Here is a 17,883-nt window from a genome sequence, read left to right as displayed (position 1 = left end):
TGCTGCTAGATTTGCAACATAGTGCTGCAGGCAAGCTTAGGGGTTTAAGGAAGCGTAGGCAGATCGACGGGGTTGAATTAACACCAGCTTTTTAAAACTATCTGCTGTTTCCATAACACCAAACTGGTTTCTGGGTGCCAAGCTGAGCAACCCCTTTTCTAGAGGACTCTTGGGATGCTCCGATAAGTTTTTCTTAAAATTGGTTCAATATTCAAATTATTGGGGAATTTAGTTTGCGGAGAGACAAGGCCCACCTCCCTCACCTGCAGTTATTAGACTAAAGGTTTAACTCAGACTGAATGGTGCTGGAGTGGAGCTTGTGAATTTATTTTATTGATGGTGCCCTGTTTTCCAGCACAATTTGAGCACTAAACTGGTTGCTGCTTCTGGTTGTAATATTTTCTCCAGTTTTTATATGATGTGTTTAATTTTGTATTTTTTATAACTCTTTGTAAACCACTCTTAAATCAAAAGATTGCTTATAGATACATATGAGAACAAAATATAGAAGTGTTTGCTTGTTTAATTTGTATACTACTCTTCATCTGAGGATAACAAGGCAGTATACAATATATCAATTACAATATAAGTTAAGGTTATTCTGGGGTGTCTTCTAGTCAAAACTGTGGATGTGAATTTCTGGGTGGTCTTTCTCACTATTGCTGGATACCCTATTGTTTTTGTGTATCATTTGAATGATTAGCTCTGCTCCTGTTAGAGAGAGGAGTAGGTGTTTAGTGGAAATCCTAAAAGGAATTGCCTAAGCAGAGTAGTGGCAGTAGAGTGTGTCTGGTTAAATGCAGGATTTCTAAATATAACAGTAGACTGTTCGCCTCCTTCAGTTCCATTTATGTGTTTTGACCAGGAAAACACTGCAAATATTTTTTAATTAGTTTGGAAATCAGTTCCATCACTCAAGAGTTTTGTGGTGCTAATCCTAGTAAATTTTAATTCATCATAATACTGTAATTTGAATACTTGGGTTGTTTACAGCATTTGTAAGTGTGAGAATGCTTTTGTGAAGTGGCCATTGTTGTACCACTGTTGCTCAGAAACCCAAGGCTCTCAGAAATCTTCAGGTAGCGCTTCAGATGGCTCCCTTAATAATAAAGAGTGTGGGCTGTGGAGAGACTGTTAGATGACCATGCATAAAATGAAGACATGGGAAAGTGTAGAGCAGGCAATGGGGCCAAGTATGTGCGAGTCAAAGAGTATGCTTGGGCTTGCAAATTCTCACATCGTAGTCCTCACCCATATTTTAACTTGCTGCTTCTTTTCCCACAGCTCTGGGATATTGGGGGCCAGCCTCGTTTTCGTAGCATGTGGGAGCGGTACTGCCGTGGAGTCAGTGCCATAGTGTAAGTATTCCCTGCCTCGATTCTCAGTCTGTCACCAAGCTCTGAGATTGCCGTGCGCTACTCTCAAGACAGGTCCTAGGCTTCCTCTGAACACTGGAGCCGTGTGGTGGTGGTGGGATCAAATCAGTCCAATAAACTCAGGCAAAGATGAGGCTTCTTTGTTCCTCAGGACATCTCCACTGTCTCTTGGATCACGTTTGGAACTGTAAGAGATTTCTTACCTACCTTACAGGTGTGGCTTCACTTCTAAGCACAGGCTGGGTTCCTTTATATCAGGCCTGGGGAACCTGTGGCTCTCCAGATGTTGTTGAACTACAACTCCATAAATCCATTCTTTATTTCTTATAGAATGTCACAATGACTCCATGGGATCCTACCTGCCTTTGAACCATAAGTGAGTGCCCCTGCTCTGAGGGTTACTGCACACACAAATAACCACTGGATGGCTGCACTTAAGCTACACTGTACCAAATAAAGTTGCAAATAAAGCACCGCTTCTGCATCAGGCCACTTTTGACACAAAGGGTTGCTTGTGGAATCTGATTAACTGCATGGAAGGCAGCAGGAGGAGGAAGGTTCTTCAGGCAGCCGTTCAGTTCAAACCCTCACTGTCAGTAGGCTGTGGGGCAGGGCAGGGCCTTTTATTGACAGCTGCAGACTTCTGTGCTGTCTCTGAAAGATCTCAGTGTCCTTGGCTGACTCTTCAGTTCCTGCTGGTGCTGCTTTTTGTGAAACCCTCTTTATTCCTTTGTGTACCTGGTACGGGTGGACGGAATAACCTTCAGCCATTCTGCTGCTCTCCTCTCTTGGGCTGAAATAGAGCAAGACAAAGTATTTCTGTAGCGCCTCTGCCAAAGGGCCAGGCTACACCTGATTATAAGTATGCCTTTTAAAAACGAGCCAATTCTGTTTTGAAGAATAGCACCTTCAGGGAGTGAAGAACAGCCAGGTGGAGGGCAATTTTTGGTAGGAAACTGGCACAAGACTCTGATCTGGAGATTGCCTGGTGAGTGACTGGAAAGGATTGAATTTCCAGTGGTCAGGGAATGTGGCTTCAGTGCCTTGTATTGTTTCTTCATTTCCCCGTGTCTACTAGAAGTAGAGAGAGGTTGAAAAAACAACCAAACAAAATTCATTAATTCTAACATTTATTCAATCCATAGATTTTAATATATATTTATTTTTAGCAAAAAAAAAAAAAAAAAAAAAAAACACCCTTGGGATTCCTTAGAAAGCTGCCATATACCAGGTCAGGCTGTTCGTGCATTTAGCCTAGAATTGTTTGTTCTCACTAGCAGCAAATTTCTTTAAGCTGAGATGCCGCAGATTTGAACCCAGGATCTTCTGCATGCAAAGCATGGGCTCTACCACTGACCTGCGATTCCTCCGCAGAGTACATGCACAAACTACACAGCCTTGACTATAAGCTGGTTTCTCTGCCATGTTTTGGAGAAGATGTGTGTTGGTATAGACAGTTGGATACTAGTATTCATAGACAGGTGATTTTTGAAAAGGAAGAAGTCTGCTGCAAGAAGCAGTTACTTTCCTTGAGAGTCGGATGCTTTTATGATCTCCATTTTTCAGAAGCATCTTCTCTCTCTGAGGCCCCCATTCGTAAGAATATTTAATTACCTTGCCAGATTGCAGGGTTTGGTCTTCTAAACATGAAATGCGTGCATTAAAAGCTATATTATGTGTACCTCAAAAGCTATATACACACAAATGTAGGGTGAAGGGAAGCCTTTATTCCTTCAGAACTGTTAAGAGGGGTATATAGTGTCTTCAATATACATGACACTTTGCAAAATAACAAAAGCAGAAAATAAAGATGCTTCTTCCAGATAGCTTGTACATGGCACTTAAGGGGTAGCTTACATAATTCAGCAGAAACTGGGGAATGGCAGAAACCAGCATGTACAGAATAGAGGCTCTTTAATTTCCTTAGATCTGGGCTTCTGCGTGCTTCATACCAGATTCTTGGCACTTCTCAGCTGGGTTTACCTTGATGGCCACTGCCAATGACCAGAGGCAATACAAGCTGGGCTCAGTTAGAAACCCCGTACTGTGTATGCTGTTTCAGTTGCAGAAGTATTTCCTTGTAGATTTCCACATTATCGAATGCTTCTCAGATGTTCTGTGCTTGTTCAATATCTACTATAACATAAAAACTCCATGTAGGAAATCTGCACACCGCATCCCATATTCCCTGCCTGCTGGCTTTCTAGGTGAGCCAGCCTAGCACATTTTGCCCGATGAATAATTTAACATAGATGCGGTTTGCCAAGCTCCTGCTGTGCAACCAGCAGTTAGAGCAGCTGAATTGTTGCATTGCACAAGAGCACCTCGCAGCTTCTTGTGTTGAGCATTGGAGGCACTCTGGAAAAGGGCAGGGATAAGGATTGCCCATTAAGGTAGTGGCACAAGCAGCAATTTGTGCCACAAGAAATCAGAACTGGCAGTGGCAAGGGCATTATTTCTATGGTGGCTTAGGAATTGGTAATAGATGGTCAGTGGGTCTAACGATCCAAACCCTTTGTTATGCTGAATTTTCCTCTAACACAAAATCAGGTATCTTGAACAAAATATTTTCAGCAGATTCCAACCGCCCCTTCCCCAACTTTTAGCTCTCTTGAATTTAAACATATGTGGGCAGATGGCTGATAAAAATCTTAAACTTAATCCCACCTGCATGGATCTGCTCTTTGTGCTTTGCACTCTTCAGTAAAAATCAGTCTATCCCCATCCCCAGGCAAAAAAATATCCACACAGATTACAAAACAAAACCCAACACTATCCCTCTCACCAGTTTATAAAAAAATTTGCAAACCAAAAGGATTTCTACAAATTTTGACTGATGTGTAGCATTATGGTGGCCACACTGAAAGTATGTGGTCTCAGAATTGCAATCCCCCCTACTTATGGGATGGGGAGAGTAATTGAATCTAATGCAAGGTAGTGGTTAGTTAGGACCCTATATTCAGTGGCTGGGACTCAAATGAAGATTCAGGATAACCCACCTTGCTTTCTGGAGATTGCTCTCTTCCTCTGGCTTGGCTACTCCATGCAATAGCACCTGTTGCTTCTTGACCTCAGTGCTAATGTAGTTGGTTTCATTCCAGATACATGGTAGATGCTGCAGACCAGGAGAAGATTGAAGCCTCAAAGAACGAACTTCACAACCTGCTTGATAAGCCACAGCTCCAGGGCATCCCTGTAAGTTGCTCCAGTTCTGGAGAGAGGCTAAGTAAGCAAACAGATCCGTATGAGTGTGTGGTGGATCATAACTAGCAGTGGATGATTAGTGGCAAGCCTTCCAGACCAGACTCTGGATTAAATTCTTCCTCTCTATTTGCATGCTTTGCTCTGCTGGACTGTCGTTGGGATGTCTCTTTTCCAAGATATGAAAGGTTTGGTTAGAACAGGGAAACTGTCGAGTGCAATATAGAAAATTTATTACTGCACCATTTGATAAAGGACGCGCCACTTGCCACTGTTATCTTAATGCTGTGAGTCCTTGAGGGTACAATGTATGTGAGTTTGAAGTGAGAAAGTCTGGGATGAGCCAAATGAGTGGTGCTTGCTATTGTATTCCATCCATGAAATGGGAAAATACCCTTGTTCTGCAAAGTCTGTCTGCCACCAGAGAATCTGAAGTCCTTTTCAACATACGTTGCAGCTGAGCTCAACAAAAAAAGCTTATTAGAGAATAGGAAAATATGTAATTGACATACTTGGCTAGGTTTTTGTTTTTTGAAACCCTGCTGATCTTAATTTCACCAGTGTTTTCCTTGTATTCAGGAACTGACCGTGTAGTTTGAAGCTCTTGTGCTGTCTGTTGTCCCTGTGATGTAGACCTGGCTTTTCTGATTCCATGCTTAGAAGAAGTTCCCCTGGATTATAAGGAAATGCTTTGCTTCAAGGGTGTCCGTTCTATTGAAACCATGGCTATAGAGGATTTATTCATCATAACCAATGGAGCCACCCTTGGCTGACCCAGTGGTAGATGCGAGCTGCCTATGTGAGCCGTGGACTGAGTGATCTACCCTCTTCTCTTTCGCAGGTCCTTGTTCTTGGGAACAAGCGAGATCTGCCTGGTGCCTTGGATGAGAAGGAGCTCATTGAGAAGATGTAAGTATTTGCTGTTAGGACTTGGAGTTACAGGTATTTGCCTACTGTGGGCTTTTGCATCTCAAAAAGAACCATTGTTGAGCTTGTCTGAGGCATTCACATTGCACTGATTGATTGGTTTTCATACACACAAGTCGGTTTAAGAGTTTGGGAAATTGGATCTGGATATGTTTGATGTGGTTGAAAGATCATAATCCTAGATCACAGCAGCATTCTTGAATGAATCAGAAGTCCTGTACATTTTGTTGCCCATTGCCAAATCTGCATGTGTCTCCCTCAGTGGTGTGGAAAGTGAAATTTTCTGCACTGCTTTTCTGCAGAAAAGTGTTTCATAAGTTCATTAATAACAATGAATGCATGACAATTGCAAATGTGATATTAGGCAAGCAAGATTCTAGCTTTGTTTGCTGAATGCAAGTAAAAGAAGCATGCTGTATTAGATCACTGTCTTGGGCTTCAGAAAAAATTCCAATGCAAATCACCCTACTTTGAATTCAAAAATTTTCCAGAAAACCTGCATCACTGCCCCCATCTCCATTTTTTTGCCATATCAGAATAAGTGGTTTATAAATCTGCAAATAACCAATAACATAAATTGCTGGAAGAGAGCTAGTGCTTGTATGAAGCTCTCTTAAGGAGCAGGTATGACCTCATGCTCTGTCAGCACTGGCAGGGCTGCTGTAGGATTGCTTTAGTGCTGCTGCATTTCTGACTGCTCACTTACTTCCCTCAGACATGCACATGTTTCCAACAGATGAGAGGCTGCTACCAAGTTACTAAAAGAGAACTAGGCCAAGGCATCTATTTCTTCAGCTGTAAAAATCTTCAGTAATTTGGATCTCTTGCTGCATTCCTTAAAGGGGAAATTTGCTGTTACGACAGTGGGGAGACATCTGCTTGTTTTTTAAGGCTGCTTTGAACTCATAGGTCTGGTCCCCCACCCCCACTGCTGGGCTATGCAGATCCTTAATTCCTTTCACAAGGTTATGGCATAAATTCCAGAAGGGTAGCTGTTACAGTCTGCTGCAGGAAAAACAACATGGAGTCTTGTGTTGCCCTTTTAAAGCCCTTTATATTTATTGTGGCACTAGCTTTTGTGGACTAGAGCCAGCTTTGTCAACTGCATGAAATGTTTTTCTCAGTAGAGAGTGTGTGGAAATAACACGCACACCGGTTGTCATAGTATTATCACCTACCTTTCTAGCTATGCCAATTCTACTCTTGTTTTGGGGAGAAGAAATCCACAGCTCCACAGATGCAATATAATCAAACTCACTTACAAAATCTAATCCTGGTGTTTCATATTAGAGTAGTTTGAAGTAGTTTTGTAGACATGTTGACTTTCAGGTCACCAGGAGTGTGTTCTGAGAGAGTTCTCCTTTAGGTTTCCGAGTGCTAATCATTTCTGTGTCCGAATTATGTCTGTGCATTTTCATATATAGAGCCAGATCTGTTTATCTTATGTGGGCAGCAGAAGGGCATTATCAAGAGGTCATAGCAATGATAGCCAACGTAGTACCCTCCAGATATTGCTAGCCTACAAGTCCCATCACCCCAACCATTGACCATGCTGCCTGGGGCTGATAGGAGGTGGATTCCAACATTATCTAGAAGGCACCATATTTCTGAACTGTGGGTATATGTTGCACTGGAAGTTGAGCAGTTGAATAAACATCCAACAGTATGGTTGATAATATTAGGTTTGGTAATAGTGTTGCTTGAGTGGACTTGGCACCTGTGTTTGTCGTAAGGCATAGTCCCATTATTTTCTTTCCCCCCGGCAGATAGATATTTAAGATTGGGGTGATGTCTTCTAATGATGCTACTACTTAGGAGTACTTAAGTACATTTTTACTTCCCTTTAACATATTGTTGCAACGGGGTGGCAGGAATCATGAGAGAAGCAATGACCAGCTTCACAGTTTTTCCCACGTTGCTATTTTTTACATAGCACACACAAACATCATGATTTGTGATATATTGCCAGTTCAGATATTATGAAACAGTTATCACAATGTTGACTACAAACCGGTTTTGGACGATATACAATCATACCTCGGGTTAAAGATGCTTCAGGTTAAATCTTTTCAGGTTGTGTCCCTCGGCGACCCAGAAGTAACAGAACGGGTTACTTCCGGGTTTCGCCGCATGCGCAGATGCTCAGAATAACGTCATGCGCGGACGCAGCGAATCGCGACACGCGCAGACACGGGTTGCGTTCTGCTCATGATGCGAACAGGGCTCCGGAACTGATCCCGTTCGCATCCATAGGTACCACTGTATCTATATTGGTACCACTCTATATTGCCCAGCCCTATGGCTTCCTGAGTGAATTACAGCCCATGACAAATCCACCAGTGAACATCCTGGCAATCATGGATGCAGAATGTGCCCAAGTGGTATAGAAGAGTACAAGCCTTCAGGAATATTTCCCCTCTTGGCAACACAGCAGGTCTGGCCACAAACTTCAGTACTGTGCATTTTACATAGGAATGTCAGAGGTGTACAATATGCCTTGTGGTTTACAGTGCTTTTTCCTCTGTACATAGGGTGCAATGCAAGGAAGAACTTGTGTGTCTGACAGGCTTAAGCTGTGAAAGCTTAAGCCATGCCTAGTGATTTGCCTGTCTCTTAGGTGCCATAGGACACATTACCATTTCTGTTGGATCGATGATTGATATGGAGCTTCAGAATTTGTTTAAGTTTTAGTGGAAATGCAAAGAGCCAAGGAAACCTTGGACTTGATATCAGGTTGTTGTTGTTTTTCTTTAAATAAAAATAAAAATACCTTGGAGCCTTGTGATGTACCACAGGGTGGCGCCAAAGGCAGGCCAGTGTTTTCATCTTTCCTTTTTATGGTACTGGCTGGATAATGTGATTGAACGGAGGTCAAGGAATTTCGTGATTGTCACGTGCTAAAATGGCGCAATTCAAGAAAACAAAGCTTGGTTCAAGACAAGCATCTTGGAAGATTAGAAGGGAACTGGAGAGAGGAAAAAGAAAATTCTCAAATGTGTTATGTGTATAAGACCTAGACAGGAGTTGTGCTATCCTTCTCCCATGCTATTTGTCTACCAGGGTTAACATTTTGATAACTTGCATCCAGCAGTAATAACCCCCCTGTTCACCACTGAGGAGATCGAGCTGAGGTGCTTTGTTCACATGGGGCTGCTGTTTGGGGCTAGCTTTGCTGGCCAAACCAAAAACGGGAGTCACCAGCTCCCCTCCTGTCAAGCCCCTTCCCATTGTCTTTCCTGACAATGTATACACATTGTCACATGCTGTTGGGTGCTTTTGCACAGCAGCACCTTTCCCAAGGAGTGGGCGCTGTTACCCAATGCCCTGGGGCGGCATTGGAGAGGGGAGAATAAAAAAAATGAAAAAACTGAATTTCAGCTATTATTGGAGGGGAAAGGAAAGCAGCTGTCTGAAATATATTGCTAAAGAAACTCTGAATAGAAACCAGTCGATGGCATAATAGGATAGAGATATGCAGACGAAGTGTGGATTTTGTTTAGTTTTATAGAAAAGGGCCAGCTTTTATCTTGACTACTATAACTAAATAAACAAAATTGCAATGCAATAGCACTGGAGTTCCTGAAGGAATTAAAGGGGAATAAAGACAGGTGACAATAAATGTTGGTTTTGTGAGGAATAGATTTCCCTTACATCTTGTGGAAATGTTGGATAACCTAGAAATAATAGTTTGACGGTAGCTGTCTATTTGGGTGAGCTCAGACAGTCTTCTGAGAGAATGAAGTGCAGTCATACTTCTGGTTACAGCCACTTCAGGTTGCGTTTTTTTGGGTTATGGACCCCCAAAACCAGGAAGTACTGGAACGGGTTACTTCCGGGTTTTGGCAGTCTCGCATGCGCAGAAGCGCTGACTCACAACCCACGGGTGCGCAGACGTGGGTTGCGAATGCTGTGGGTAGTCAACATGCATCCTGCACGGATCACATTCGCAAACCCACTGTAATGCCTTCCAGACCCTCCATATATCCATGAGTGGGTGTTGGAATCCACATGTATAGGCCCCCATTGGATTGTAAGTGGGATATTATACATGGGACTGGCAGGGAAATGTAGAGGAGTCACTGCTGCAGGGAGAGAGGCACGTTTTGCCCATTTCATTGTGGATGCCTTTCTCTGTATGCAGTTCTTTCCCCAAGGAAGCCTGACATTCTTGTGCTTCTGTTTTTCCTTCAGGAACCTGTCTGCCATCCAGGACCGAGAGATCTGTTGCTATTCAATCTCTTGCAAAGAAAAGGACAACATTGGTGAGTGTAGAAGGGAAGGGGGAGGTTGTAGGGTCAGAGTGCCTGACAATTTTAAGGGGAATGGTTGGGGCTTGAATGCACAGTGACACCTAGACTGCCCATGGGGAGATCTCTCCTTATGCTCTTTGGCTCTCCTGTGTTTTGAGCACTGTGGGACTGATTCTGTGATGGCACTGAATGCCCCTGGGGTCTGCCCCCTCCATAAATAATTAGGGGGGCAAGAAAGCTTTGTGTAGGCCCAGATGTGGAGAAACTGTGACCCTCTGAGTGTTGGTGAAATACAGCTGTTATTTTCCCTGCCTGATGGCCATGCTGGCTCAGGCTAGTTGGGATTGGAGTCCCAGTAACACCTGGAGGACCACAGGTTCCCCACCCCTGTTGAAAGCCATGGTAGAGAAAAAGTTCACTCACATGCAAAGGTCATTCCCTTCAGGACAACATGTTGGGCTGCTGGCAGCAGGGCTACAGAAGTGAATTATGAGCTTGGCTCATAATTTGGTAATCTCTTGTGAGGCCCCTGTGTTCCCTTACCTCTAGCTAAGCACCTCGCTGCAACTTCTATTTTTCATGATGGTCATTAACCGTATCTTGTGTTTGACAGACATCACCCTACAGTGGCTTATTCAGCACTCAAAATCCCGGCGAAGCTGAGAGCCCTTTGGCCAGGTCTTGGATCGGGAAGATGCCATTGTAAAAGCCCAAACGCACCTCCTCCTTTCTCTTCCCCCATCTCCTGCTCTTTCCAACCCTCTCGCCCACCTCCCTCTCCCTAGATGGGTATTTTTAGGGGACCCCAGATTCCTCTTCTGCTGAGATTGAACTCCTGTTTTTATTGTAAAGAAACTGTCTGCCTCCTCCCCCTTTCCCTTGCTCCTTACTCTGGTTTTGGCACTGTTCTGTTGTCGTCGGTGTGTGTACAGTATATATATATATATATATGTATATATATTTTAATTTTTTAATTTAAGCAATTTTGCTGTTATCAAATGGGGCCTGTGAGCTGTCGCAGGGGGTGGTGCGGGTGGGGCAGCAGCAAATGGATGGGGTGGGGAAAGTACCAAACGCAGTATTGGGAATGTTACGAGGAGTCAGGGGCACTTGGAATCTTGCTGGAGGGGACCCTGGCTTTGGCAGTATCTTCCCCCAAGAGACCTCCTTCTTTTCCACCTCAAGCCCCTCCCTTCTCCTTCTGCAACAGGATCCAGGGGTCTCTCCCCTCTCTGCTGCCCCAAGCTGCTCAGCACTATGGTTAGGGGATGAGCCCCTGGGAAAGGTTCATAGAGCAGTATTGTTCATGGTCTGAGATTATAGAGGAGAGTTGAGGCCATCTCTTCCTCCTGCCCAGTTTCCGCTGAGCCCTGGGGAGCAAATGCTTCCCAGTGGACAGATGTTGAACCTTCTGTACATGAGCTTTGGCTCCTACTCAGCTTGCTCCCCAACCCCCCCCCCCCCAGTATCATCTCCCTCTGCGCCCTGCCTGATGAACTGGCATGTCTGGTGGATGCTGGGCACTTACGCTTTGCAGCCTTTGTGCTCACATTCCTTCTCGGTCTGGTGTCTTTCTCTTGGTCAGCACCTGAACAGAAGTAGGCAATGGATGATGCACATCCCTTGACTGTGTGAAGGCAGAATAAGGGCCCAGGGTTCTGTGTGCTGCCAGAGCAAGATAGCAGATCTGGAGTGGTCTGGGTTTCTCATGACCCTGTTACTGGGCCTCCCACTCATGCCAAATGCTTGCGGCCTGTTCAGCTCGTGAGGGACAGTGGGAGGAGACATCTATGCAAGAGTTCCCTTCAAAGCCCTTTGGACAAGGCATAAGGCGCTTCCCTCAAATCCTATATCCCACTGCTGCAAATTTCAGAGTGGAGGACATAGCGGGTAGGAATTGTGCTCTGCCCAGTTTGGAGGTGTTTCTGCAGGCCACAGCCTAGTCCTTAGGAGCAAGGGCTGTCCCTCAGTTTCCTAACCTTGAGCGTGTCCCCCTCCTTGAGCCCAGGGCTTGAGCGTACACACTTGCCTGTCCCTCAAGTTAGGGTGTGAGGCTTTGGTCTTGGGTTAAACCAGTGGAGTAGAAGGAGGGCATTCTTGTTCTCTCAAGCGCACACAAGGCTGTGTGTGAGACGCTTTGCTTCACACCCTACTGGGCAATAGGGTGCTTGAGGTTATAGGTAAAGGGCTGTGGTAGCAAGGAGGAGCTATTCCTGGTCAGGGGTATTAATCCAGCCTAGCGGAGTTGGCAATTGTCCTGTGTTGGTGTTTGCTCACCCTGGAATCTACAGCAGCCTCAACAGGGTCCAGGAAGGGGGTCATGGGAAGGATCATGAAAAGGCTTTGTATGCTAGCCCCCTTGTCTCCCTGTGAAGGGCAGCAGGCTGCATGTGGCCGTGTCTTCCCCGTCCCACTTAAGCTTTGGACAGGTGTGAGACTGCAGGGCCCTTCCTGCCCTTGCCTGGCCCTATCCTGCACGGAGCTGCTCCCTTCAGGGCGGGAGGGGGGGCTTTCTAACTGCATCTTTCCCCCTCCTCTTTTCTCATTTTCACAGAATTGCACAAGGAGATATTTTACTTTTTTTTAATTTAATGAATTGTAAAGTGTCATTATTCCTTTTTTAAAATATATTTTTGGCTCATTTTTTGACCTTCTCTGTTGGGAAATGAATCTTGTAACAGTACATTTTTTGCCTCCTAAATAACAATAAATTAACAATTTTGTGTTGGTGGTGGTTGCATTGTGAACTTATTTCCTCTTAACTGGTTCGTCGTCTCTCTCACTCACTTTATTGGAGCTTGCTCTGCTTCAAACTCAGGAGATCAGCCTTCTTTTTCCAGTGGCACCTTCATGGCCTTGGGGCGCTTCTACAGGATGACGGCAGCAAACCAAGGAAATCGGAGTTTATCTTTGGAGGCTTGCAAATGTAATTCTCGTATGTTTAGATGTGTTCACCTGCCAGGATTCATGTTTGGCAAATTGCCTGCCACACCCACACACCTACGTGTACACCCGCTGATGGGGACTGAACTGGCTAGGGCTTGCCCATCTTGGGGTGACAGTGGACACCTTACAGGAGAAGTCAGCGCATTGTGTAGCAGCAATGAAAAAGACAAGTGCAGTTGAGAATTACTAGGCAAGGAAATGGAAACAAAGCCGTTGCTAACAGAAATCTTTAGCTAGATTAGATAAATCTGTGGTGTGGTTGCATTTAGAGTACTGTGAACAATTATTGTCACCGCATCTTAAAAAGGACATTGCAGCACCAGAAAAGAACAAGCATAACTATTGTGTTATGCTGCTTGGGAACAAAAGCAAACGTGAGGCACCTTGGTTTTTGTTTTTTTTAAATACAGTAACTAAACAGGTCCACAAGTGAGCTTTATAAATTATGGGGAGCAGGGGTGGCCAATATGCCCTCTAGCACCCTTCAGCCCCTGCCAGTGTGACCAATGGTCAGCAGTAATGGGACTTGAAGTCCAGCAGGTGTCTTGAGGACACCATGCTAACTAACCCTGATATAGGGAGTTAGACCAGGCATCCCCAACCTTCAGCCCTCCAGATGTTTTGGACTACAATTCCCATCATCCCTGACCACTGGTCCTGTTAGCTAGGGATCGTGGGAGTTGTAGGCCGAAACATCTGGAAGGCCGCAGGTTGGGGATGCCTGAGTTAGAACATGGGCTCACTCAATGAAATTGGCTAGCAGTAGCTAGGAACAGACTAGACCAAAGGAGGCAGTATTTCATATAATGCCTTAGTTTAACTTGTGGAATTCACTGCCAACAGCTGTCTGGCCAGTAGCTTAAAGCTGTACACAAATTAATACAAGAGTAGGTCTATCAACAGTTTTTCATGATAGTGCAATAGAACCTCCCTTGTGACTTTTGTGGATGTATTTGTACTTGGAAGCATAATCCTGAACTAGCTGGGACCTCAGTCTGCTATTTCATATCTCTGTGTATCTCCTAAATGCTGTTGCAATTTCCCCACTTGCAGACTTAATTGTGTAGCTTTTTCACATGGGGAAGACGGCAAGTGGCTTTTATATTCCTGAAGGGAACATAAGACAGGCTTGTTTTCACAGCACTTACGTCTTTACTTTCCATCTTTTGGGAATACCAGTGCTGTGACAGTATTTCCTTGCAGTTAAACCTATCCAAGCTACAGTAAATCTAGGGGAGAGAGTGGCTTGATGGAACAGGAATAGCATGTGGACATAACTGCCTCTCTTTAAATGCAATGGGCCAATATGGCCTGAAGGGGAGGTGGAGAAATATGTACCACCTACACATCACAAACTATGAATTCAGGATTATATGCATCAGCAGTTCCTGTCCAGCTTTTTTTCTTGCTTACATTTCTCGGTAGGTACAAGCATATCATTTTGACACAACCACTTTTGTCCTAGTAGTAAAGGAGTAGGCAGGCCTGTTTGCTAGACCGAATGGAGAAAAACATCTGCAAGTAGCATCACACATGTGCCTGGTGTGCCTTGTCAACCTTGTGCCCACTATTGCTGCAGGCAGAGTGGCCAGCCAGTATCATTAATACTGGAGATGAAGTTATGGCCAAGAAGGAGGTGAGTGTCATTCAGCAGGGACAACAAGAGAACTCTGGAGTGAATGAGCTGATGGCATTTTTCTGGAAGTGAAGACAGTGCAATTGTATTAGTCTCTAAGGTGCATTGCACTTTGCCAAAAACATGTTCATGTTGCTGCAGGCTAATACTGCTGCCTTTCTGGAATTTTGATTATCTCAGTAACTTCTTTCTTGTATACCAAGCAGACTTGAAAATTCTAGTGAGGACCAATCATTTGACATTTAACTTGTGTGCCTTTTATTTGAGTTCAGTTTTGGGTCCATGGTAACTTCAGAATGAAATATAAGAATTACTGTTCTGCACCAGGCCAAAGATCCCCATAACCGAACACTGTCTCTAAACGGTGGCCTGCCTGATGTCGCTGGGAAACTCAACCATCCATCCCTTTGTTGGCAGTTTACAGGTATATGGCCTCTCGTGTGGAGGTGATCGTCCAATGACAGACCTATTTTCCATCCTGTTTTCTTCATCCAGTGGTTTTCAGGCTTTTGATACTCAGAAATTGTTTCCACATTGTTTGTATGCTGGGGAACCATTCACAATGGTAGCTCTGCTTGCTGCTTAAAATTATGACACACTTTCTTGGTCATATGTGTGAGCAGTGGCCAGGACTCTTGTATCCCTTGAGTCTATATGCTTATAAAAATGTCCAGTGCTCCCCAGTGGTTGTGGAGTGCAGTGATGGGCAAAGGAATCTTGGTCTTGTGTGGCGAAGTTTCATAAGTAATTTGAGGGTGATTGGGCTGGTGGTTTTCAAAGCCCATTTTGGTTTGGTATTGTAAATAATAATTTTATTATTGATACCCCACCCATCTGGCTGGGTTGCTCCTGTAAAGTACAAAACTCCAAACACAATTCAACTGCCTTCTCTTTGTCCTTATGTAAACCGCATAAGGTGTGCACCAGCTGCATACACAGAACAGTTTAAATTGGATTTCATGTCCCTGTGATGTCTTCATCCTTGTGGCAGTCTATACTTTGCCTCCATTTGATTTGGATTTTTCGGATCTGCATATCATGCAGTAAGGAAAACAACAAAATGAAATTGCATGCTACTATGTACTGTGTGGGCATATTTATTTTATGCAGGTGGTGACCTTTTGCTGGGTCCCTTCTATCACCACACCCACTATTTCCATTGGTGAGGTAGTCCTTGGTGGGCTGCTGGGCACCACACAACATTTTGTTGTTGTTAGGACCTGTTTTGTACAGGTCTGGTATATCAGAAAACTATCAAAGATAAATTGAAAATGACTGCATTCACAGGTAAACAATTACCTGTACGCATGCCTACAGTGGACCTCAGGGAACTCTGCAAAAGTGGGAAAGTACTGAATGAGAGGATGGCTCAACACACAGTGCAAATCATAGCATGAAGCAGCTCTCGCTAGTATGAATGGGAAACGCAGAGAGTTCAATTGAAAGCATTCATGTGGGCAAATGTGCATGAAAGTACGCATGGAAAAATCAGGGCTGTGCAACCCTCATGTGTATTAAAACTGGTGTGTACACAGCCACCATACCCAAAGATCCCTGTCTTGTCATTCTTTCATTCACTGTCCATTTTTAGGCTGCATGATGCTGATTCGGCCATCTGGGATTGCCCCAGATCATCTCTGCTCCAGCAGCAGCTGCCTGGGCTCTAGTCCCTATTGGAAATGGCATCATAATGCGCTTGATGCTGTGTCTTGAACACTTGACTGAAGGGGGCAACCCTTTATGGCCCCAGCATCTTTGAAATGTTAGACATGCTCCTTTCCTCCCCACAAACTGCATTCTAGCCAGGCTCGATCTCTTTTCTTTCTCGTTTTCTCTTCTCCCTTCCCCACCCCCAGCTCCCTGACCAACCAGAACCCTTTGCAACAAGCCCAGCATTGTTCTCACTTGGCCCTTGCTCAGGGTAAGCCAGCAGGGAAAGCACTGCATGAATAGCAGCTCCCATCCATTCTCTGCTGTCTTGTTACATATTCAGGTCACATCACCACTTAGGCTATGCACAAACCCCCTCACCCTCCCTGGCAGGGCGAGGATCAAGACAGTGGCCTCCTCTTACTCTCTGTCTCATAATTGCTCTGGGTTGCTTCACTTTGTTGGGACTATTTCTAATCCTCTTAATAGGACAGGACCCCCTGCTAGCAAAAGGCAGAGGCTATCTTCAGAATAGATAGTCTTTTGCCTTCTATGCAAACTGACCCAAAGGTAGACTGTTTAGTCCAAAGATTTTCTCATATTCTGTCCTTTCGATCAATTCTGGGGGGTGGGAGTGGAGTGGAAGTGCCACACTGCAGCCCTTGAGATTGCAAGCAGATTTTGCTGTGAGCAGTGAAACCTCGAGAGAGATGAGCGTGTCTGCTTTAACACTAGTGTAAATTTGTAAGCAAGAGTGTGATGGTAGAAAGCAGCAGTTTGAGCAAATCAAATCAAATGTTTTTGGCGAATGAAGGAACTAACGGAGCTGAAAGAAGCAAGGAGTGCATCCTCAGCAGCCATAAAAGACAATAGCAGGTAAAGGCAGAAGATCCGCCAATAGCCACAAATGGCAGTGTGTCATCTCGCTCCAGAAACCACAGCAAACCGAGGAAAGCAACTTACATAGGTATTTCAGACAGGGAAGACCATAAGTGCTAGAACGTGTCCCTAATAGATGTCACTCCAGAATGGGGCTCAAATGAGATCAGCCGCCAAAATAAATGCTCACCATAAAGGAAGACAAATTCCTGCAGCTATTTAGTTTTCCTTTGTTGATAAAACCTGAAAGTAAGGACACTGAAATCCCTATGGTAGTCTTTATTGATTTGAAACTTTGGGAGAATAAGGTGAAATTTACTGCATGCTACACACTGAAAGAGAATTATAGGAAAATGATTCGTAGATGGTATTTAACTCCAAGTAGATAGGCTAAGATGTATAATATGGAATTGGATCTGTGTTGGAAATGTAAAGAAGTAGAAGGAACCATTTTTCATATATGATGGGCATGCAAAAGTTAAAGAATATTGGGAAATGATATATAATGAGATAAAAAAGTGTTTATAACAACTTCCCCCCAAAAACCTGAGGCATTTCTGCTAGGAATTGTTCAGACAGAGGTTCCCAGGAGTCAGAAAAAAATATGTATGCAACAACAGCGGCTTAGGGGTTTTTTAGCTCAAAAATGGAAAGTGAGAGAGGTCCCTAGCAAGAAGGATTGGCAACTTAAGATGATAGAATATGCAGAGTTAGCAGGTCTAACAAGCAGAATAAGAGAACAAGAAGAGCAGGTATTTAAAGAGGAGTGGAATTTTGTTGAGTATATTGAAAATGATTGCACGGTTAAAAATGCTGATAGTATTAAAGTAATTCAACAGTATAATAAATTTTGAAGTGTTGTAAGATAGGAAAATTGAATTCGATGGATATATCAAAATATGCAGGAATGGTGGGTAAGTTAAATGAACCTTGGAAGGGGAGGGAGGGAAGTCAATGAACGTATGGTTATAATAGATGTTTTAATTTGAAATGTAAAATTTGAAAATTTAATAAAATT

General features: G+C 44.0%; 1 protein-coding gene across 1 annotated transcript in view; it reads left to right on the top strand.

Annotated features, from left to right (window-relative positions):
- Positions 1-12,482, top strand: part of ARL8A (ARF like GTPase 8A) — a 37,420-nt gene extending 24,938 nt beyond the window's left edge. The window contains exons 3-7 of the mRNA XM_028735770.2: positions 1,285-1,358; positions 4,478-4,571; positions 5,419-5,486; positions 9,696-9,766; positions 10,368-12,482. Coding sequence (XP_028591603.2) covers positions 1,285-1,358; positions 4,478-4,571; positions 5,419-5,486; positions 9,696-9,766; positions 10,368-10,417 — 357 coding nt within the window. The 3' untranslated portion in view covers positions 10,418-12,482. The remainder of the gene's footprint in view (positions 1-1,284; positions 1,359-4,477; positions 4,572-5,418; positions 5,487-9,695; positions 9,767-10,367) is intronic.
- Positions 12,483-17,883: the final 5,401 nt, after the last annotated feature.

This window comes from Podarcis muralis, chromosome 5 (assembly GCF_964188315.1).
Source record: "Podarcis muralis chromosome 5, rPodMur119.hap1.1, whole genome shotgun sequence".
Classification (NCBI taxonomy): Eukaryota; Metazoa; Chordata; class Lepidosauria; order Squamata; family Lacertidae; genus Podarcis; species Podarcis muralis.
The sequence above is the reverse complement of the archived record's forward strand: the minus strand, read 5'-3'. Positions and strand labels throughout refer to the sequence as shown.